The sequence below is a fragment of the Protopterus annectens genome, chromosome 2.part2, assembly GCF_019279795.1.
Source record: "Protopterus annectens isolate FY-2018-M chromosome 2.part2, PAN1.0, whole genome shotgun sequence".
Classification (NCBI taxonomy): Eukaryota; Metazoa; Chordata; order Ceratodontiformes; family Protopteridae; genus Protopterus; species Protopterus annectens.
Genome location: NC_056730.1, coordinates 275330232 through 275354542, shown reverse-complemented (window position 1 = coordinate 275354542; position 24311 = coordinate 275330232). Strand labels below are relative to the sequence as shown.

The 24311-nt window shown below is 38.1% G+C and overlaps 1 protein-coding gene across 1 annotated transcript in view; it reads right to left on the bottom strand.

Annotated features, from left to right (window-relative positions):
* Positions 1 to 24311, bottom strand: part of ADGRB3 (adhesion G protein-coupled receptor B3) — a 3555978-nt gene that overhangs the window by 1532663 nt on the left and 1999004 nt on the right. The window contains exon 13 of the mRNA XM_044063870.1: positions 18243 to 18389. Coding sequence (XP_043919805.1) covers positions 18243 to 18389 — 147 coding nt within the window. The remainder of the gene's footprint in view (positions 1 to 18242; positions 18390 to 24311) is intronic.

Genomic DNA, 24311 nt, shown 5'->3' with positions numbered 1-24311 from the left:
TTTTAGTCTGCCTTTCTTACACAAGAGTATAGTACAAGCATAGACATATAAAAGAGACATACAACCATTCCATTCAAAAAATAAATAGAAATTAAAACAAATGATAGCAAACTTAAGCACAAGAATGGATTTGCTGGACACCACTGTCTTATAACCAAGGCTGACATGAGCTCTTCAGTTTTTAATTTATGAAAATGTTTGAAAGGATGAAAATGTCCTGAGATTAGATCTGCACTCCATGTCGACCAGCAAACCCATATCAAATAAAGTAAAGAATTATCAATTGTTAATGAAGTAAAATCAAAGTTTACTGAGTGAGATTCCAAGAAATGTTCTAATCTGTCTTGGTCCAGTATGCACAGAAGTGCAGTTAAAAAAAAAAGTCTTAATTCATAGACAGCTGTCGGTGGTATACACTACATATGCAAATGAAAAGTACCATCCAAATAACAGCTTTAACCTTAATCAGTGTCTACTGAAAAGTTTAATCAGAGCTTCCCAAGCAGGTGAAATTCTACTGTGCTACTACAGAAGTACAAGTTGCAGTTTTGAGCCAGATGATGAGCTCAACACGTCATCAGTGAAAGCTCACCATCATCTTCTCATGGCAAGTTAGTCTTATTTTGACACATTACAAACATAGTATTGTTTTTCTCCCATGGTTGCTGTTGCCATGTGATGATATTCTGGATCTGGATCAGTTTCCAACGACAATGAAACACTTATGGAAGAAGAGTAAGACATTTCGGGTGAAAAGCTAAGTGCACAGCTGGTTGTTTTGTTAGCATAATCAGTCTATATACTTATTTGCACTCATGGACTCACTAATAAATTCATTCCACATTAGCCTTCTGTATGGAACAAAGATGGCTTTACCCCAGTACAGGACAGTTGCTGAACTAACATTGCCAGCAGCTGAACTAACATTGCCAGCATTACCAAGCTATACTCCCCACCAGCCACACACACACACACACACACACACACACACACACACACACACACACACACACACACACACACACACACACACACACACACATCATTGTTTAAAGATGCTGTGATGGCAACATACTTTCATATTTTCTTTTTTGTATTCCTTCACGACTTCGTTCCATAGCCCTATGCTCATTTTCCTAGCAAGTGGTCTTGGTGTGTACCATTTTCCTAAAAAATTTCTTGTGACTTATCAGTAGACTGTGATTCCTTCTTCTTGGCTTAGAGTTTTCTATTGGACTTAAAATGGTTCAGCCTTTAAGACTTGCATATTTTTATGAGCTGTGACAAAACTCTTTGACGATTCTAGGAGTAAAATATTTCAAACTAACAGTTTAAGAAGATAAATGTGGGGAAATATACCAACATGACAACTGTACAGACTGGAAATAATTAATCTGTGAGATTACTGCACAGAATGGCAGGAGGAGTTTAGGCCCAGTGCATGTTTATGATAAATCATTAACAAGGTAAAAAAAAATACAAAAAATAAATAAACTGGAACAGCTTCTTCACAGGCTGGACTGTAACGGAATACTTTTTCTTGAAGCAGCTTAATATTCTTATCAGGACATGATGGTGGCAAGTGCTGAATGATTTATCTCATTGTGCAGGTACTGCAGGCATTCAGCAATGACATGAATATCACCAATTTAATTAGAATTGTCTTGTAACTGTTGCCATATACATGATTTTTTAAACTTTTATAAAATGGGTTAGTATGCTGGTCCCACAATACTCTTCTGTCATGACCCAGGTCAAAGACAAATTAAAATCAGCAAGATAGTCAGTACACAATGATGTGACAATAACAGACCGACTACATAGTGTTTGGTGTTAAAATTCAAACTAAATAAAGCTCTGAAACTTAAATTATAATGAGAGGAAGGGTCTAAGATTAAGTGAATGGAGCAGTATTCACATGTATAGGTACAGATTACAATTCCAAGTAAATAACTAGTAAAACTGTCATACAAACATTAAAGAAGAAAAGTAACATACTGACATAATAGTTCAGCTGGTATCATGCATTTACCACAGATGTTATAACAGGAGGCCAACACCTCCATTTCTACTACAGTAATGATAACCTACCTATAAAAAGTTAAGATAAAAAAACTCGACATCTGGTCCAAGAAAAAGTTCTCGGTTCACAGACATATACTAGATATTACTACCAAAATACCACATATTAAAAACATAGGGCTACAAAGATAGCATTGATCCCATAACATGGAACTCCTACAGCTTTTGTTGCACAGAAATCAGTATTGGTGTCCTAAAATGATTTGTGGTATGCAAGGGTATTGGCAGTGGCAAAGAATAATTTGAGAATATATTGCAGTGTACAGAATAATTCATGAATATAGCACCATCAATACCAGTGCAAAGCATGAATCAGGTAAGGGACTGCCAAGAAGCAGTGCACAGCAAACGTCTGTGCTATGCAGCACTTAATGCTGATTGTTGTTTTTAGAGGCTGCATATTACTGGAGTCAGCTGCATAACATATTAAATGTTGCCAGTGGGTCAGTGGTCCCACTCATATCGATACACTGAATTTTATCTCTCAGGCAGTGGGCTGACAGGATGGCAAGCCACAACACTACCATACTCTTCAACAATTCTTGTCCCTTTTGTGTTGCAGCAAGCCACTATGGCATACTAGTCATATTATACAGCTACTCCAGGTATATGATTCTGCGTTCACACAGATATATGCAAAGAGCATAATAATAAAATGCATTAGCAGAACAGTTAAAACTGGCTCAGGTACGACACATGCAAGTGTGCCCTTCCAGGATGATGCTTTGAAGCACCAATAGGGCTTACAAAAAAGGTCAGAGAAAGAGGGGCATGCTCCCTGATGATGAGCATCAGGAAAAGGAATTATTCTTATGCACAATGAGAACTTACTTCCATATGAAGTGGACAGATTCACTGCAGGATAATGAGCATTTATTGTACTGTTATGGACGGAGTGCGAACTAGCAATAACGAGCATTTTCTATACTATAATGGGAGGAGGGCGAACCAGCAGTAATGAGCATTTCCTATACTATAATGGGAGGAGGGAAAACCAGCAGTAATGAGTACTTCCTGTAGTATAATAGGAGTGAAAACCAGCAGTAATGAGCACTTCCTATACTATAATGGGAGGAGTGCAAACTAGCTGTAATGAGAATTTTCTACACCATAATGGGAAGAGTGTGAACCAGCAGCAATGAGCATTTCCTATACTATAATGGGAGGAGTGCGAACCAGCAGTAAGGAGCATTTCTATACTATAACGGGAGGAGTGCAAACCAGCAGTAATGAGCATTTCCTATACTATAATGGGAGGAGTGTGAACTAACATAAACTAATCTCGCTGGAGGTCCTCATCCCGCCCCCACCTGAAACAAAAAAGACCACAGTGAAAAACTTCTCAAAAGCCGATTTCACACTTCTAAAAACTAGTGTGGTCTCCTTTAAGGCCCCTGAGCCAGTGGTAAACATTACTCAAACCGCTGAATCACTTACAAATGCCTTCTACCAGCACCAACAGGACTGCATGGATCAGGCAATCCCAAACAAAACTAAGACTCTCTGTACCAAAGGCAAGCGTCCAGTCTGGTGGACCCCGGCCATAAACAAGCTCTACAACAAAAGGAGGAAGCTACTACAAGATAGAGCAAAATCCTTGAAGGGTAAGACACCTTTGATCATTATAAGTAAAAAACTAAGAGCTCTCATAAAATCATCCAAGGCAAATTTTGAGAGAAAAATCGCCAAGGACTCTAAAGCCAATCATAAGGCCTTCTTTAGCTATGTTAGAAACCTAGGAGGAAACTCCCAGATATGCTCAGAATTAGTTCAAAATGATGTGAAAATTACTGAACCTACACACATTGCCAACATACTGGCTGACAGGTTCAGTGCAAACTTCTCCCCCCCCCTCCCCTCCAAAAGGAGAGATATCTATTCCAGAGGATTGTAGCCCCCCAAACATCTCCAACGCCCAGGTGAGAACTGCCCTCACTAAGGCAAAAAACACAGCATCCATGGGACCGGATGGTGTCCCCGGCTGTGTGCTTCACGAACTCAACGAGGAATTAAACCCTCAGTTAGGACAGCTTTTTAATCTTAGCCTCACCTCAGGATACGTACCCAAGGAGTGGTGCACGGCGACTGTGGTCCCACTTCATAAGGGCGGTGCCTCCACAGACCCTGGAAATTACCGCCCCATTAACTTGACAAGCCTTATCTGCAAAGCCATGGAGAGGATCATAATGGAACTCATAAATAAAGACATAGGGAACTTTGCAGACTTTGGATCCAACCCAGTTTGGCTTTGTCAAAGGCAGATCCTGCCTCTTAAACTTGGTTGACTTTTTCGAGACAGTCACCAAGGCCATTGATGAGGGAAAGGCAGTCCATACAGCCTACCTCGACCTGGCAAAGGCCTTCGACACAATACCCCACTCAGGTATCATCGAAAAACTCATCAGCTTGAATGTAAACCCATACATCACAAGATGGGTTGCAAACTGGCTAAGTGACAGAACCCACAGGGTCAGAGTTGCTGGAGCCATGTCAGACTCAAAGCCTGTCACAAGTGGTGTCCCACAGGGCTCTGTCCTGGGTCCACTCTTGTTCGGCATCTACTTTTCTGAAGTACAAGCAAACACAGGAGGGTTATGGCTGACCAAGTTTGCAGATGACTGCAAACTGGGCGCCATAGTCGAAAACACATCTGACACAGATATCCTCCAGAAGGGCCTCACAGAAATGGATAACAGGTGCCAGAGCCATGGCCTGAAGTTAAACACCAAAAAATGCATAGTCATACCCTTCGGGAAAAACAAGGTTACCCCTAGCTACCATATAGGTGGCAATCCACTGAGCACAGAAAAATTCATCAGGGATCTGGGGACCCAGGTTGACAGTAGCCTTTCGTTTGACACTCATGTTGCTAAAGTAGTTAGGAAAACCTTCTATATCGCCCACCTGATCATGAAGGGATTCACATCTAGATCAAGGGAGGTCATCGTCCCCTGTACTCATCACTCATTAGACCTATGATTGAGTACAATGCCCGTTCGAATGTATCTGACCAGACACCTGCTGCAGCTTGAAAGGCCCCAAAAGTTCCTCACCAAAAGGATAAAGGGTCTCAAAAATATGTCTTATGCTGCCCGACTGAAAGAACTCCAGCTCTATTCAGTCTCATACCGCTTGCTCAGAGGTGACCTGTGCCTGACATATAAGGCCATGTCAAACCCAGATTTGATGAATATGCTTCACCTCAAAAAATCTAGATCCCTCAGAACCACAAGGGCGGGAGACTTAAACCTTGACACGGTTATAAATAGAATGTGCTGGAGGGACAGATTCATCACCCAGAGACTCCCTATGCTGTGGAACAAAATCCCGGTACATGTGAAGCAGAGCACCTCGCTGGCCTTGTTCAAGAGGAATCTTGACCAATGGATGGAAGATCGCAGATATACCCCAGGGATTACTTCAGTGTCACTGCTTGACAGAGGCACAGCAAAATGATAGGCATAGTTTTTATTCAAACTAAAGGGGTGGCGAAAGCCACATAACTATGGGCTAGGCTTATAAATGCCCTTGGGCAGATAGCCTCGTATGAACCTATAACCTATGAACCTATGAACAGTAAGGAGTATTTCTATACTATAATGCGAGGAGTGCAAATTAACAGTAGTGAGCACTTCCTGTAGTATAATGGGAGGAGTGAAAACCAGCAGTACTGAGAACTTCCTATAGTATAATGGGAGGAGTGTGAACCAGCACTAATGAGCATTTCCTACACTATAGTGGGAGGAGTGCGAACCAGCAGTAATGAACATTTCCTATAGTATAACGGGAGGAGTACGAACCAGCAGTAAGGAGCATTTCTATACTATAATGGAAGGAGTGCAAACAAGCAGTAAGGAGCACTTCCTATACTATAATGGGAAGAGTGCAAACCAGTAGTAATGAGCACTTCCTGTAGTATAATGAGAGGAGTGCAAACAAGCAGTAATGAGCATTTCCTATATTATAATGGGAGGAGTATGAAGCAGTAGTAAGTAGCATTTCCTATATACAATGGGAGGAGTGTGAACCAGCAGTAATGAGCATTTCCTATACTATAATGGGAGGAGTGCAAACCAGCAGTAAGAAGCATTTCCTATGCTATAATTGGAGGAGTATGAACCAGCAGTAATGAGCATTTCCTATACAATAATGGGAGGAGTGCGAATCAGCAGTAATGAGTATTTCCTATATTATAATGGGAGGCGTGCGAACTAGCAGTAATGTGCATTTCCCATACTAACATGGGAGGAGTGCGAACCAGCAGTAACGAGCATTTGCTATACTATCATGGGAGGAGTATGAACCAGCAGGAATGAGTATTTATTTTCCCTCATCAGCTTAAATAAGCAAATAAGATGCCTAGTAAAAAATCTAAAGCCGACTACAAATCTAAATTGGCCATCCTTGGCCAAGGTATTTATCAGCTACATCCACAACCTCAGTGGAAAATACCAGACATGTGCAGAACATGTTGTAAATGGCACAACCTGTACTGAACCTGGGGATATTGCAAACCTGCTGGCGGATAGGTTTAGTGAGAACTTTTCCCCCTTGTCTCCACCTCATATACCACAAGACATGCCACCTACATATTCTTCTCCTGTAATCTTTAAGGAACAGGTCCTTAATGCCCTTTCCAAAGCTAACAACAGCGGCCTCTATGGGACCAGACAACATCCCTGGCTGCTTTCTAAATTGTTTAAAGCAGGAGCTAGTCACACCTCTGAGTATCCTCTTCAACCACAGCTTAAGCACTGGGTATGTCACTGCAGACTGGAAAATTGTTACCGTCATCCCCCTACACAAGGGTGGTTCCTCCACTGACCCCGGAAACTATAAACCCATAAGTCTGACCAGCCACATATGCAAGGCCATGGAAAGAATCATCATGGACCTTATCAACAAGGATATGGACAACCTACAAATCCTGGACCCATACCAGTTTGGCTTCTTCAAGGTGAGATCATGTCTACTGAACTTGGTGGACTTCTTTGAGACAGTCACCAAAGCCATGGGCGAGGGCAAAACTGTGCATACGGCCTATTCGGACTTAGCAAAGGCCCACTTAGGTATCATTTGTAAACTTGCCCAGCTGAATGTAATCCCGTATATCATTAGGTGGGTTGCAAATTGGCTCACCGATAGACCCCACACAGTTAAATAAGGAATTATGCATCTACCAACGGACCAGGAACCAATGGAGTTCCACAGGGCTCATTGCTGGGGCCCCTATTGTTTGGAATATACTTGTCAGATGTACACACCAAAACAAAGGGCATGTGGCTGACAAACTTTGCAGATAGCTGCAAGCTGGGCATGGTCATAGAATCTTCTGGTGATATTGAAACCATTCCGGAGGATCTTACTCAAACCAAGTATTGGTGCCAAAGTCATGGGCTAAAGTTAAATGCAAAAAAGTGCATCATCATTGCCTTTGGCAAGGGAGACATCCCTGTAAACTACCTCATTAACAACAACACCTTAAGTACCCAATCCATGGTGAGGGATCTGGGCACATGGGTTGACAGCAATCTCTCCTTTGACCACCATGTCTCCTCAGGTAAGGAGAGACTTCTATATCACCCATCTTATTAGTAAGGGCATTGCCACTAGGAAAAAGGAGGTTATAACCCTGTGCACTCTTCATTTATCAGCCAATAACATAATATAACATCACATTTGGTATGTACCTCATCAGGCACCTACAGCAATTGGGGAGAAATCAGAGGTACCTCACAAAGAAAATTCAAGGTGTTCAAAATGTGCTTTATGTTAATAGACTAAAGTCCATGTCTCTATACTCTGTGTCATACAGACTACTCAGGGTAGATCTCTGTCATGTATATAGGGCAACCTCAGATGGAAATTTTGCACATTAACAAGTCAAATGGCACTCACTGCACTCACTCTAGTGACCTTAACGTGAGATGTGATATCAACAGGACTTGTTGAAGAGACAGGTTCATCTCTCAGAGGCTTCCCCTACTCTGGAAAAGACTGCCAATCCAAGTTAAACAGAGCCTTTCATTGAATTTTTTTAAGCATAATCTGGATGATTGGTGGGAAACTACAAATTCACCCCAGGGGTCTCACCAGCGTCCCTTCTGGACATAGGCAGCAGATCTTGATTTGGTCTGCTAATAGCATCTATACAACAGGGAAACTGGAAAAAATTGACTAGGCTTGTAAAGGCCTCAAGGGTCACTAGCCTAGTAACCTCCTAGCATCCTAGGATCCTATTATACTATCGTAGGAGGACTACCAAACAGCAGTAATGAGTATTTATTACACTATCATAGGAGGAGTGCGAATCACCAGTAATGAACATTTACTGTACAATCATGGAATGAGTGTGAACCATCAGTGATGAGTGCTATTGTGCTTTATAGGAAGATGATACATACTGCTTATGCACCATTACACAATGATGGTCTCACTACAGCTTATGCACCTTACACAATGATAGCTTCACTAAATGTTGTAGTTGGAGCAGGTTGCAAGGTTGAAGTCCTAATTCCATTTGATAAAATTAATTATCGCATTACATCCAGTTATAGATTTCCATCTATAACCACTTCAGAGCATGCAGAATACCTTAACCAGTTAGGAAAGTGAACGGTAGAATCAAATACTTTTCTTCTATGTGATTTAAATTATTTGCACATGGACTGGCAAACAGTTACTACCAGCAACTAATACACCCAGAGATTCCAGACCTTTACAGACCAATCATCTAGACCAAATTGTCCATCCAGTCATTTAGAGGTGCTAAACTTTTTGAACTTTTCCTCACAAACATTTCTCTCAATTGCACCATCACACCTGTTATCTCTGCCTAGTCAAATATGGCCATCTTGCTGCGATCTTCTATATAAGAACCTGCTTTTTGGACAATAATCACTTGTCTGGACAGTTGAGAGGTATGTGAAACTTCAAAGAAGTTACAATTTCACTTTGCTTATTCCTTATTATGGTCAACATTGAATATAATGCACCTTTTGGTATGAACCTTGTCAAGCAAACCAGCTTGATGGACCTCAGCATTTCCTCACCAAAAATATCTCTAGCTACTCTGATAGATTTAAAACCATGTTCATCTATTTAGTGTTGTACAAACATCTGAGGGGTGATCTTTGCTTAGTTTTCCATGCTACAAATAACTCAGCACACTAAACTCCTTCAGCCAAGAAGAACCAGTTCTAAAGGCATCACCCGTTCTAGAAACCTAAAAATACTACCAAATCAACAGTTCAAAATGGCATGACAGATACTCAGTGCATGTAAACATTTCTAGAATAATCTTCCCTTATCTATCAAGCAGAGTACTCCTCTACCAGCCTTTAAGACCAGTCTAGATAACAGAATGGAAGATCATATATTTTCACTTGGGTTAGGTGATGAAAGTATACTTAATGAGGGACACTGTTAGTGTTCCACCAGTACTGGGCAATATGCCTTAGCTTCTTTTTATTTTTTCAAATAATATTTTATTATTTTCAACAAAGTATCAAACAATGATTAATCTGGTATGCATAGCTGATAGAACAACACTCATATGGTTTCAATACAATCCTTAGACTCTACATAACTCTCTCTATCACAAATATAAAGATATATACAAATATACAAATATACAAACCATGCTACTGCCTCTTGGATAGGGAGCCAAACTGGTTCCAGTGAGAGTCTTGGTGGTTAATTTAAGAGGAGGGGGCACACTCAACAACACAATGTCTAAATAGGAAAGTTGCAAAAGCTCCATTAAGTACAGATCCAAGTTAACTGCATTGCACCTTCTGACCCTTAGCTAATCCTTTAGAATAAGGTCAAATAAAAGTTTCCAATATTTCTGGTAATACATTTGTTTATTAATGTTTCCTATGAAAAGTTTATGTGAGGATATGAATTTAATTGCCAGATTCTTAAACCCACTCCAGGATACTTTGGTGCGGTCCATCCAATTTTTGGTTGTGTAAATTTGAATAAAAAACAGTGGGTAATAAGGACATGATATTTCAATTTAGATATTCTCAGATCTGTAATATGTAGGACCGCTAATTCCCATGATAGGGTTGACTTCTGATAGCCCATTTTTTTCTAAGCGTATGTTAAGGGAGCACCAAAGTTTATGAGTGTGCTTACAGAACCATTGGATGTGTAATAGGTCCGCATGAGGGAAGTAGCAGCATGCTGAGGAGACGTTAGAATTAAATTTGTTTAATATAGAGGGAGTAAAATAGGTATTGTTATTAATCATTAGTTGAATGTATATAAGTTTTTGGAATGGAGTTGACTTGATAGTGGACTCAGTTGCACTGAGTTTCTGGTCTTCAGTAAATTTCATGCTGGTCCCAGAAGTTAGAGAATAGCACCTTATTTTGGTATCTAGAGGCCACAATTATTTTATAAGTATTTGACAACATATGGTTCTTGCTGGTTAAGCTATCAATGATAACTCCTACACTAGCTATGTATTTTTCAATGTCTGGAGTATCTATGGTTAGTGTTGCTACAAGCTCCCTGATCTGATGCAAAATAATAGTATATTTAAATCCCAGCTTTAGTTCACTTCTCAGTTCTTATAACAATTTTTCTTTATGTTTATGGATATCCCATACCATGCATTCTTTGAAGGGTAGTCTGATAGATTGAGCACATTATTATTAATTCTTATGTTGGGGTTCATGTGTATAGGTTGGAGAAAGGAAAGGATTTTATCCAAATCAAGGGATTTTATTAAATCCTGAAAAGTCTTTACTCTTTGTTTGAAGATACTATTTATTTTAGAGTTCTTTAGATTAATTGCAGACAGGAAGGGGAGGGGTTTTGGGTTAAGATTATTGTCGATTAAGTGGTTGTGCCATATTCTTACCCATGGAAGGGACCAGGTATCTTTCTTCAGGTTGGACATTGAAATTAAAATAATTATATTTGCACATATGATCTGGTAATATAGTTGGAAGTCAGGAAGACTCAGTCCTCCTTTTTCTTTAGGATATATTAATTTTTGATAACTTATCCTAACCGACTCAGGAAAACATATACATTTGGTTAATTCATTGTGTAGTGTTTGAAAGAAATTATTTGGGACTGTCAGATTCGAGGCATTGAGTTGGTATAGAAATTCAGGTAAGATGTTCATCCTGATAATTGCTGCTTTCAATAACAAAGACAGTTTCAATTGCTGCCATCTATGTAGGTCTTGCAGAGTGTGTGCCCATACTTTCCTAAGGTTATTCTGGAACATGGAAGCATAGTTATGTTCATATTGTATCCCTAAATATTTGAAAGAATACTCAATTTTGAAGGGTGATTCTGTAAATAAGTATTCTTTATGGTAAAGAGGATTGATAGGGAAAATGAATGACTTCTTTAGGTTGATTTTATAGTTTGATATTACCGGGAATTTTTCAATTCTACTCATTAATTTCTTTAGATCAGAGTTGGGTCATTCAAAGTAGATATTTAAATCATCTGCAAATGCAGATAAGGTTATCCTGCTATTCAGGAGTTTTGGAATGGAATGGAAATGTGGCTTGGGAGATATACAGAAAGAGGGGTTCTATATAGAGATTGAAAAGGTGAGGGGCATCCCTGTCTAGTTCCATTTAATATCTTGATAGGCTTTGATGTTATTTTATTGATGCAGAGGTAAGTAAAGGACTTGTTGTACAGGGTTTTAATTAGAGTGATAAACATTTTGGGGATGTTGAATTGGGCCATAGCGCTAAATAGGAAGTTCTAGCTGACTCTGTCAAAAGCTTTACACGCGTCTAGGATTAAACCATATCTTGGGATTTGTTCGTTTTTAAGGAGATGTGTCATAGCATCCAGAGTTAGGGTGTTATCCCAAGTTTGCCTATTTCACATGAATCCAGCTTGTTCTGGAGATATTATGTATGGCATAACTTTTTTCAGTCTTTCTCTGCTAAGATTGAGGATAAACTTTGTATATCTTGATTGATTAAAGATATCAATCTATAATTATGCAGAGTAGATTAAGCTATGCTATTCTTTGGTATGAGAATTGTTTTGGAGCTATTTATGTAGTAATCAGTTATACCATTTAGTTTAATATAATTATAAACTTTCAAAAGTATTGGGGACAATTTTTGATTGAATGTTTTGTAGAATTCAGATGTGTATCCATCTGGGCCTGGTGCCTTTCCTGGCTTTAGTTTCATTATGACGTCAGTTATTTCTTGTTGATTGAGAGGGGCATTAAGTGCCTCTACCTGGTTCTCCATTAATTTGGGGAATGTAATCTTCTTAAAGTAGCCTTCAATTTCTTTCATTGAAGGTTGTTGGGTATCCATACCATAGAGTTCTGAATATAATTGTAAAATATTTCTAATATTTGTTTATCAGATTTGTCTTGATATTGAGGAAGTGATATCCTGGCTGTCTCTTGTCTGTTAGCAATTATTCTTGCCACGACCTTAGAGAGGAACTGCACCCATTCAGAATATTTAGCTATGTATTTTAACTCATGGAAAGAATAATTCTGTTGGTATAATTCGAATAGTTGTCTGTGTGTTCTGTATTGCTTTGTCAGTGTCAGGATTTGGTTTAGCTAGTTGATTATTTTCCAACTTTTTCAGTTCAGCTACTAATTTGTTTTCTTTTTCTTTAGGTACTCTTTTGAAGTATACCATTTTCTGAATTAGAGTTTCCCTCAGTTTTGCCTTACAAGCAGCCATTTGGACATCATATGGGATATTTGTGTTCTCTAGATTCTTTTCTAGTTCAAGCAGGACATTTGATACCTCGTGTATCATGTCTGATTTAAAAAGTAGATTGTTGTTTAACATCCAGTAATCACTATTAAATCTATTCATTGGACTATACTTAGTTGGGTTTATTTTCAAAGTGATTTTCAAATGATCGGATAAATACCTGGATTCAGAAGAATATTTAATCTCTCCTTTTATTAAAGCCTCAGAAATGAGGAAAATATCAATCCTTGACCAGTTATTGTGACATTTAAAATAATATGTATAAAAATAATTTCTCCCCTGACCTTCACCAAATGAAATAGGGTCTATCAGGCATAAGTCAGTCATAGGTTCATTTAGGGCAATGGACGCTTGTAAGTTTTGAGAGAGGGGGTTACTAATACGGTCTAGGCCTGGGTCAATAACTGCATTCCAGTCTCCACCTTTTATATAATCATGATCAGGGAACTTGAGTAATATATTATATATTTCCAGTACAAAATCTTGTTTTCTCATGCATAGGCCATAAATATTAAGGAATAGTGTTGATTTCCCATTTGCCATATTTGGAGCTATAAAATAACACCATCTACCTCTTACATCTGAGTTATGTTCTATGATTGAATGTTGAAATTTTTTTTAATTATTGTGGCTACACCCTTGGGATTTGAACTATCTCCAGCCGCAATTATAGCTTTTATCCTTTTCCTGTTTAGAGCTCCTTTCCATTCGTCATTAAGCATGTGTCTTTCTTGTATAAAACATGCATTTACCTCTGATTTGAAGATTAGGTGCATCAACAAGTTTTTCTTATTTTTGTCTTGCAATCCCCTCACTTTCCATGAATCTATAGTCCACATTGCCAAGCCTTAGTATTTGAAATAGTGTTTAAATTAAAGATTTGCAGATTCGTTTTGAAGTAAGTGTTTTCCCAAGAAGCTCCTCCAACTTTGCTTAGATGTGAAAATAATAAAGAGTACACCCCTAGTGCAGTAGCACCACGTCATTTCAATACCAGACCTGTGCCTACCCATCCACCCCGCTCGATTGAAAGGGCTTGATGGCGTGTGGTTACAGAGAAAAACATTAGCATATGATGTTTACTGTAAAAGACATGTAAACTGCAATAACGATACTAAATAACCTTACTAACACTCTTTTAAATCTAAAACATATACAAAACAATAACAACTCCTAGATTGGTCATCCCTTACCCTACTTAGAATTCCACTTCTCTCCTGTTTGGAAGTATAACTAAAACCATATTTAAAATTAGTATAGAAACACAAAGTTTTTAAGCTCAAGCATGTTACTCCAAAGTATTTTAGTCATAATAATTGATGTGAAAATGATTTAATGAGGTCCCTCTTTCTAATAGCAGACTGAAGTGTAGTATAGAACAGGACTTAAATACATTGTTGAAAGTCTTAAGATATCTTTCATACTGTGGTCAGATCTTATATCTACTTGTGCCATATACTAGTTATTTAGCGTTTCTGGTATGTACCATAGTCAGCCCATCCTTGGGAGATTTCCCTTTAACCAATAAGCTAATAATACACTTTACAAAGCCAGTAACGAAAGTAGCAATTGTCCAAAGCATCATTGTCACAAAATTTACTTAGAGATAAAGAAAAGAAAATCCTCAGATCGGTTCCATCTGTTGCTTCACATGAAGACAAAATGTAGATCTCAATCCTGATTCCAGGCAGTCACAAACTGTAAAGAACTATAATACTGGATGAAAGAGCAAATACTAGGACTTAAATGACTCATTTAGGCTTGGGGATTGCATGTGGAGACTAGACTAGCTAAGCTAATGCTTGAATGTCTTTAGTCTCATCGAGAAACCCGTTATCAGTCACAGCTAGCCATAAAGTCTTAAGACTTTTTATATAAGATAACCTTACATCGCTCATTAAAAAATTAGAGTATAATGTATCCCAATTAGCGCACCATAGGATATGTATACCACAGGGTACCCAGTCAGGATCACAAATTCAGCCCGAAGTACATTAGTGTGAACATCAGCTTGAAATTAAATGATACTTAGTGTTTTAAATGTATCCTGAAGTTTGTAACTTGAAAAAGGCTAAAGGGCCACAGCTGAAAAGACATTTCACTTAACAGATTACTTCCTGAAGTACAAATACATGTTTTTAAATAACTTTAGTGGAGGCCAGTGATCTGAATGCCCACATCCATATTTGCATGGCATTTGATGACACGTGGCTTACTTATTTAGCACAAATAGGTTCACAGGTTCATAGGTTGGTACTAAGCTATCGGTCCTAGGGCCTATACAAGCCTAGCCATAACAATTCCCTGGATATTTCTTCCCACAATATTTACTTCCTTAGACCCCTGTCTAGCAGGGTGACTGACGTGATCCCTAAGGTGAATTTCCTATCTCCCATCCAATTGTCAAGGTTCCTTTTGAAGAGGGCCAAGGAGGTGCTCTGTTTGACATGTATGGGTAGTCTATTCCAGAGTATGGGGAGTCTCTGGGTCAGGAACCTATCCCTCCAGCATGTTTTGTTCATTGTGATGACAAGGTTTAGATCCCTGGAGCGTGTGTCTCTGAGGGATTGGGATTCCTTTAAGTGGAGCATGTCCAGCAGCTCAGGGTTTGACATGGCCTTGTATGTTAAGCAGAGATCACCTCCGAGTAGACGATATGCCACAGAGTATAGCTGGAGTTTTTTTAGATGGTCAGCATAGGGCAGTTTCTTTAGGCCTGTGATTCTTTTAGTGAGGTATTTCTGTGGCCTTTCCAGCTGTTGCAGATGTCTTTTGAGGTACATACCAAATGGGGCATTGTACTCTATAATGCGTTTAATGAAGGATGAGTACAGTGGGATAATGACCTCCTTTTTTCTGGATGAAAAGCCCTTAGTGATGAGGTATGCCACATAGATCGATTTCCTGACTGTTGTGGCGATGTGGTTATCGAAGGTGAGACCACTGTCCACCTGTGTTCCTAAGTCTCTTATCACGCTTTCAGTGTTTATTGTACTACCACCTATGTGGTAATTCATGGGTACATGGTTTTTACCAAAGGGGATAACTACACACTTCTTGGCATTGAGCGTGAGCTCATGGCTCTGGCACCAAGCATATGTTTCTGTAAGGCCCTTTTGTAGAATATCCACATCATTTGGGGATTCAGTAATGGCTTCCAGTTTGCAGTCATCTGCGAACTTTGTTAGCCAGAGTCCCTTAGTGTTGGCCTGTACTTCAGAGAAGTAGATGCTAAACAAGAGTAAAAAATAAAATAAAATAAAAAAAAAATAGCAGCTTCCACTTCATTCTCTCCAGGCAAGCAATCGCAATCATTACACTATGCCATTTTCCTCCTTCTTTACCACTGCGGAGCTGAAATCCCATCCTTTAATTACATATAATATCTGCTTATATGCTTTACTTTAGGTCTTTAATAGTAAAGGTGACCTGATCATAAACCTCTTATGACTTTTCATATTGACATCTCATAGTGTCCCAATAAACATTGTTATAAGCTTCTTGTTGTCTATTGCAACAGAACGAGGAACACCACTATCTCTCCAAACTCTTGAGCTTCAATATACAAGAAATGGAGCAAAAATCATTTAACCCAGGGTACATAAGTGTCCAGTCTAATTTGCCAGTATAATTCAAACTGCTCCAAGATTAAAGATTTTGAGCAACCTCTTTCACTTAATTGAACTTGATCTATGACCCTAAAAGTAAAGGAATGCCCAGGGTTCAAGGAAGCGTGCTTAGCTAGAGCATTTTCTGTTTTGTTCTTCCTAATACTATATAGGTGCTCATAAATTCTCTCTTTATGTTTATGATGGTCTTACCTATATAAAAGCATGGACACAGCTGGCACCTTGCCAGATATACTAACCCTTTGGAATTGCAGTTTAATTTGCTTTTGCTTCTATATTTGTTCCCCTGTAAGGTGAAAGACTCATCTACTTCAATGTATTTACAATAGGGACAGGCCTCACATTTCCCCATCCCTGGGCGTCTAACTACTCTTTTCTGTCCAAGTTCAAGTTTAATTATCCCTTGAAGGCTTTTCAGCTGAGGTACCTGGAGACACCAGTAAAGTAATTTTTCTACTCGGAAGACTCTTTGTCATATTTTATTTATTTTATTTCACCCTACTTTTTCTCTTGGTTTTATATAATTCGGATTTTAAAATGGTACCTTTTAGTCATGTATTTTTGTGATACTTTTGTGACACGATTTTTTGTCATATGACTATTTGAGATCAGGTGATCATTAATGTATCATGTGATTTGGTGGAAGACTATTTTAGTCCAATGTATGCTTTTAACTTTGTTTGAAGAAGTTTAGCTACTTAACTAAATAAAAGCGCTTACTGTGATTTGTTTCAAATGAATTGTGTTGGTCGAGAGTAATCCGTGCAGTTCCTTTCTGTATTTTGAAGTTGAAAGCTGCAAAAACTCTTTGAAGATTTCTTATTCTAGTTGTGATTATGAGGTTAATTACTAATTTTGGCTGATTTTGGATAGGTGCTCTGTGGATAGGGTGCTTTTAAGACGTCCAACATCTTGGAATCAGCCATGCTTAAGCTTCTTGATGGTCTCCTTTGGCCCAACTTAGTAAAAAGCTATGAACCTCAAAGCATGGCTGAGTTCATTACCATGCTGTTGCTGAGGAATGATTATTTATTACACAGTAGGTAGCACAATATGATCAGATCCATGATGAAGAAGCAGTCAATGTCATGTGATACATTCATGAATCCTAACCATAAAGTGGGATTTTAAATGTAAGTAAAATAATTACATGTGTGTAAATAATTAAACCAGAAGCATTGCAAGGGTAGGGAGAAAATGGAGCGCATCCTGAGTACAAGATATGAAGGTGACAATTGCAAATTCTAATCTGGTGGTAGTACAATAACAACTTTCAGTTTCTGAGTGCTAGTTGTACATTTACAGTCAGGCTTGAAGCACTACTGCTTCAGTGCTCTATGCTTTATAATTAGAATGTTGCAAGCTACATGTTACAATTGTAGCAAGTTGTTTGCTGCAGTTATTTTGAAAGAATAACCTTTTTGTTAGATCCTGAGTTGGAGGATGTTTCTTGCTCCTGAACTTAAGAGTTGAAAAGGGGCCAACAGTCTGAGCCGCTGCAGTGGACATCACTATACCAAGTTCTGGTGCTGAATAAAAGACCCATTTTTTATATCGTCTGCAACAACGCAACATCCTGAATGTTTCAAGTGATTACTTTTAAAATACCTGGCAATACCTCCTTAGGTGGATAATCTCTCCTTTCGGCTTGCAATGATATGTGTGCCTTCCTTTAGGCATGAATGAGATGTTTTCTGGTACACAGTACATCAGTGTTTTCCAACCAATCTAAAAGTACTTAACACATATTTCCTGTTCACCATTGCTTTTTATTTAATATAGCAGACAGACTTACCTGTTGAAAATGGGGTGAAGATATTACTTGGAATTGCAACCCTGTCTTCTGTGTTTCGTGCCCAGTCCACCATTCCTTTCCTTCCTTTCATGGGAAAATTGATGTCAGTTTGAACAGAGGATGCAGGCAACTTCTGAATACTAGCCACTGAGGACATAAACAAGAGATATAAATGAAGTGACCCTGTAGCCTTTCTTATTAAACTTAACAAATGCCAGTAACTAAATTAATTAAATCATGGTAGCAGCTTCATATAGCATATCATGCTGACATTACAACGTTTCAATTTAATAAATCAATGTTAGTACATTTTTTATTTTGTCACTTTTTTGATGACTAGTCCTGAGTACGTTACACACACCTGTACTCTTATCTAGTTTATAATGTGACTTGCAATGCAACATGATGCCTATCGCCTATATCGACAATATTGCCAGTGCAAAAGTATGTTCAGACTTTAATTAATACCTCCATGAAAAAGTATGCTCAGATGTTGGCTAATGTCCCCTATGGGTAGGCACAGTTCCTAAATAAATAAATAAGTGAATAAATAAAATAAATATGTACATAAATATTTGAATATAATTTTGATTATCATTGTGGGTTAAAATCCAGCTATCAACAAATTCTGTGAAAATAAACTATGAATATATACCATTTCTGATGCACTTTGCAAAACAGCTAATGAAATAAGCATTCCTGACATCAAGATCAAGTTGGGTTACAGATGCATATAGGATACCCTTGGTGTCTTATCTTGGCTTTGAAGTTAAAAATGACTGAATAATGAATAGAAAAAGCTGTCTGAAGGAGGAAGGACTGGGTGATATAAAATGTCTGCAGAGAAAGTTAACCCACCTCTAACCCACCCACTCCATTACTGCTGCTGCCATTATCATTTGGAAGCCACACTATGTATACCACTCCCAACCTGTCCACTCCTACACTACTACAGCTGTCATCATTATTTGGAAGCCACACTATGTATACCACTCCCAACCTGTCCACTCCTACACTACTACAGCTGTCATCATTATTTGGAAGCCACACTATGTATACCACTCCCAACCTGTCCACTCCTACACTACTACAGCTGTCATCATTATTTGGAAGCCACACTATGTATACCACTCCCAACCTGTCCACTCCTACACTACTACAGCTGTCATCATTATTTGGAAGCCACACTAAGTATACCACTCCCAACCTGTCCACTCCTACACTACTGCTGCTGCCATCATTATTTGAAGGCCACACTAAGTATACCACTCCATAGGCTCAAAGGTTCATAGGTGTTTACTAGACTAATGACCACAAGGGCCTTTTTAAGGCTAGACATGCATCCCAAATCTGACAAGTTCTGATACCTTTTATAAGTGTAAGCATGGGCCTGGGAGATTAACAATTTACAGATTACTTGTCTGCATCAGAGACATAGGTGTCAAATCAGGGATGAAGTTCTGGTTCCCCATCTAGTTGTCCAAGTTGCAAATGAATTGGGTTAGGGAGGAAGTCTACTTCACTTGGATGGGGAGCCTGTCACATGGATGGTGAGCCTGACTACAAACCTGTCGACTCCCACACTACTGCTGCTGCCATCATCATTTGAAAGCCACACTAAGTATCCTATCCCCAATCTGTCCACTCCTTCACTACTGCTGCTGCTGCAATCATCATTTAGAAGCCACATTAAGTATACCACCCCCAACCTGTCCACTCCCACACTACTGCTGCTGCCATCATCATTTGGAAGCCACACTAAGTATACTATCCCCAATCTGTCCACTCCTTCACTACTGCTGCTGCTGCAATCATCATTTAGAAGCCACATTAAGTATACCACCCCCAACCTGTCCACTCCCACACTACTGCTGCTGCCATCATCATTTGGAAGCCACCCTCAGGATACCACCCCTAACTTGTCCACTCCCACACATACTAAGTATAACTCTTTAGACCATTATCCTTATTGACAGCACTTCTAGAGATCAAAGTCCTTATGCATTTTATAGTCAGATAAGATTTTGCTGTACCAGCTTAATTATTGCATCCCTTGCTACTAGTGGAGGATATAGAGATTGTCTGTCTTTAAAATAAAATGATGTCACCAGGCTTAATTATTTCATATGGCTGATGATTTGATTGTGGTCATCATTTGCTATATATAGCTAATTAAAACAACCATACATCTATTTTTCATGTATTTATGACATATTTCCAGACAACAGGTTTATTCACTGGTAACCATTTGAAATTCTAAGACTTGTTCATGCAATTCCTGGGATAGCAATAATGAATGACAGAAACTACAGAATTGCATTTACCAAGTACAAGACTGCTGTTCTCCAGAATACATCCTTTTTTAAAAAGCATGACAATCTTGGAGTTGGCGGATATGCATATATACATTTCCTTTACAAAACAACTTTAAAAAAAGAAATGTTCAGCATTTGCTGTTCTCCTGTGTTTTCAGTCTTTTTCCCCCATCATTCCGGGGCTTGGCATTACAAGTCTCAGCATTTCAGTAGGGAGCCTCATCCAATATACTGTCATGGTGCATGACTCAAGATCCACATGACTATAAAGGTTGAGAAACAAAAGACTCTACTTATCAATTTCCCTTGTTTTTCAGCAGTTTGGTCCTTTCACCAGGCAACATACTAATCTACCATGGTGTTGTAATGGATGAATGCATGCTACACAATTACAGCTAGCATAAAGCAAGGTTCTTACATTACAACAGATTTTCACACCAGCACAGTGACAGGACTGGAGCACACCAAACAATCTGAATAAGGAAACCAGAAAGAGGTTAGGGGACAGGAATTTTCTATGACTAAAGAGACTGTTGCTATGATGACTACCCCATAAAACAGCACCATGATACTTCAAAGCTGCTTTCTTTACAACAGGGTTAGGTAGCATACTGATCTATAAATCCAAGACCTGAGTGGAAACCACATTCAGCATCCTTTGCACTAATGCCATCAATGGCCTTGGGCATCCTTCAAATTCCGAATGTTTGTGAATGTGTGAATAGTGAAACATACTCCTGCCTTGCAGAATGCAAAAGAGAATGCACATCTCCCTCTCCTGAAGACATTTACACATACATGAAGAATTATATCAGCATGCAAAGCAACTGCCTATCAGACTGGAAATTGGTAGGAATAGATAAGTAAATATGTATAAACTTGCATACTGCTTTAAGATGGCTTAAATTGTTCACAAACTATATCACATTACACATACTTATTCTCTGTGTGTTCCTTTATAGCATATTTTGATTTAGCTGCTATTATCACTGTGACTACCTGGGTGTAACTATGTAAGTGTTACTGTTCTAAAATGTTATGAAGATCTCATCACTACGGTACATATATACCTTATACTATTTCTAAAAGGTATTGTAAATTATGATACTTAACCCATTTTTCAGTTTAACTCACGTCATTTGTATTGCCCATAAATCAATGCATATGTTATACAATGTCTATTGTCCAGAACAAACCTGAAAGAATCCTTGGATTAGTGTTCTTACCTAATTAACAAATAGTAAACAAAACAACCCACAGTATTCAGAGGAAAAGTGTATTTTTGGTTCTGATAATGCATCAGTTTTCTAATATCTATTCTATGCAAATTCTGATTCACAGAGTCAAGTGGATATGGACAGAAAAAGGAATCTGAGCCTTTCTCATGCAGTGTAATGTCTAAAGGAAAGCTTACTCAAAACAGCTCTACCAGCATTATAAATAACTCTGCATGGTTTGGAAAATGCATAAGAACATTTAATTTTTAGTTATCAGAAAGGCAACTAAAAGAAATGACTTTCTGAAAAACAATAACTCAAGGTACTCAGTTAATTTATTCAAATAAAAGTTTTCATCAGTGATTTAAAAAAAAAATCAAGCTGTCAGGTAGGTACCCAAGGATTCCTGGGAAAATTATGATGTAGTATGCCTCAGAAATGGATAATTTCATCCATCATAGGGCAGTTAGATAAAGGAAAACCATAAGGAATATAAGCAGACAAGTTGCATAAGGAATGTTGAAGGTTCAAAGCTTTAAAAGGTAGGTAAAAACAGTTTTATACATAGTAAATTCTGCCTGAAGAGAAATTGGATGAATCATATTATTTTTTTCTGTATCACCATGTTTTCGCTTATATTAAGAGACAGGTATTGCATGAAGAAAACATTGATTGGGAAAATTCTGGGTGAATGAGCCACTGAGCCAATAGAGTATAAAAGAATCAAGTTGGTCCAACCATACCTTGCTGTAAATATTATCTTTTAAATAACACTAGTAGACTGTGTCCATACTTATGGGACAGGTCATGCTGAGATCTGGTTTAAAAATCTTATGTAACTGGGAATTCACTGGTTATACATAAGCTCTAAAAGAGTCAGATTTTAAAACAGTTGAGTTAGATTTTAAAGCAGTTGAAGGTGCTGGTACCATTCGAGAAGACTTTGTTTTGAATTGCTTATCTATTTTTTTCAGTTCACTATGAGAATTTACAGTGTGTCTAAAACCCCAAAGAAAGTAATCTTTTGGAGAAAACTGTGTGGAGTTGTAAATAAAATCATACTTAGAAAAATAGATGCATCATGTGAGGGGATAAATCATGCCTGGAAGTAGGAGTCTATCTCCAAAACAGTTAGAATTGAGAGATCTTCAGTCATAAACAAAAGTACCTAGAATAGGTCTTAGTGTGCAGTTGAGGATAATCAGATCAGTAATTATGAGAAGAATCTTACTGAAAATCCAGGAAACAACCATTCTGTTTAAAGTCATATTGGTATGGTATTCTTCCTATGCTACAGTTTATATATATTTGTAATCCAGTGGTCAGTAAAAAACAAACATTAAATAATAAGCTGCATGGGATTTCTAAAAAAATGGACCTCATTACCAATAAAACACAAAAGTACAGCAACGTGAAACCCATGTCGTTAAATAATGCACCAAATGTAAATATATTATTGTTCTATATACAACAGCAGCCTATGAAAATCTTTAACATTTCCATAGATATTATTTAGAAATAGTGCAAAAATGACAAAAGACGTCTACAATGTTTTTTTTTTCCATTTTGCAAATTACTACAGACTACACAGATTATTTATAGTATAGGTGATGCAATTTGTAAAGAAAAAAATTATATAAAGGACTATGATGCTGACTGCTTTAGATTTGTAAACATTCATCTAACTAAATCAAAAATAATGTTCCTCTGTACTGAGAAAAGCTTAATTCTGTATAAACCACATAGCTGCAGTTTAGTTTTTGAAATTAAACTGTAGAATTTGGCCTTCATCAAGGTTTTTTTGGGCCAATATATAAACTTTTTTAATAACACATAAAGCTAAGCAATTACACAGTAAATGTTAGAATTCACAGCACTTAATTCTCAAACATGTATTTGTTATCTGTTCTCATAAGCAATACCATTTCCCCCCCAAAGCCTGCTTTATCTTTGCTGTAAGGAAGAATCTATGCACGGATACCATGGCAACAGTGGCACTTTCTCAATCCAGCATTAGCATTCATTCCACCTATAATAGCTTAAGGAGAATTCTGTCTCTCCGCAAGTTTACACTGCCGAAAAACAATCTGCTACAATATGCAAAGTTCATTCTCTAAAGTAAACCGTGCTGATGAAGGCTTATTGTAAAAATGTTGCATTATAATCAGCTCTCAGCAAGAGAAAATACATGAAATACTGTAGTTACAAGCATTGTTTTCCTCACTGCTGTCTTCATTACGGTTTTTCTTTAAGTGCCCCACAGAGGGGAGAAGGGGAACAGCAGCAAAGCAAAATGCCATCATCTCACAAACTGTAGCCAACTACAATCAACATTATACAGTTCAAACTGAATTGGTTATTTACAGCATACCAAAAAAAAAAAAGTACTGTGGCAGACATATACCCTGCATTTTAGCAATCAAGCATTTTTAACCCTGAAAATCAGTATTTTATTTACAATGATGTAGAGTTATTTTGAAAGTATTTATTATGCATTTAAACCACATTATTAAAACAAATCTTTGACAGTGTGCCTG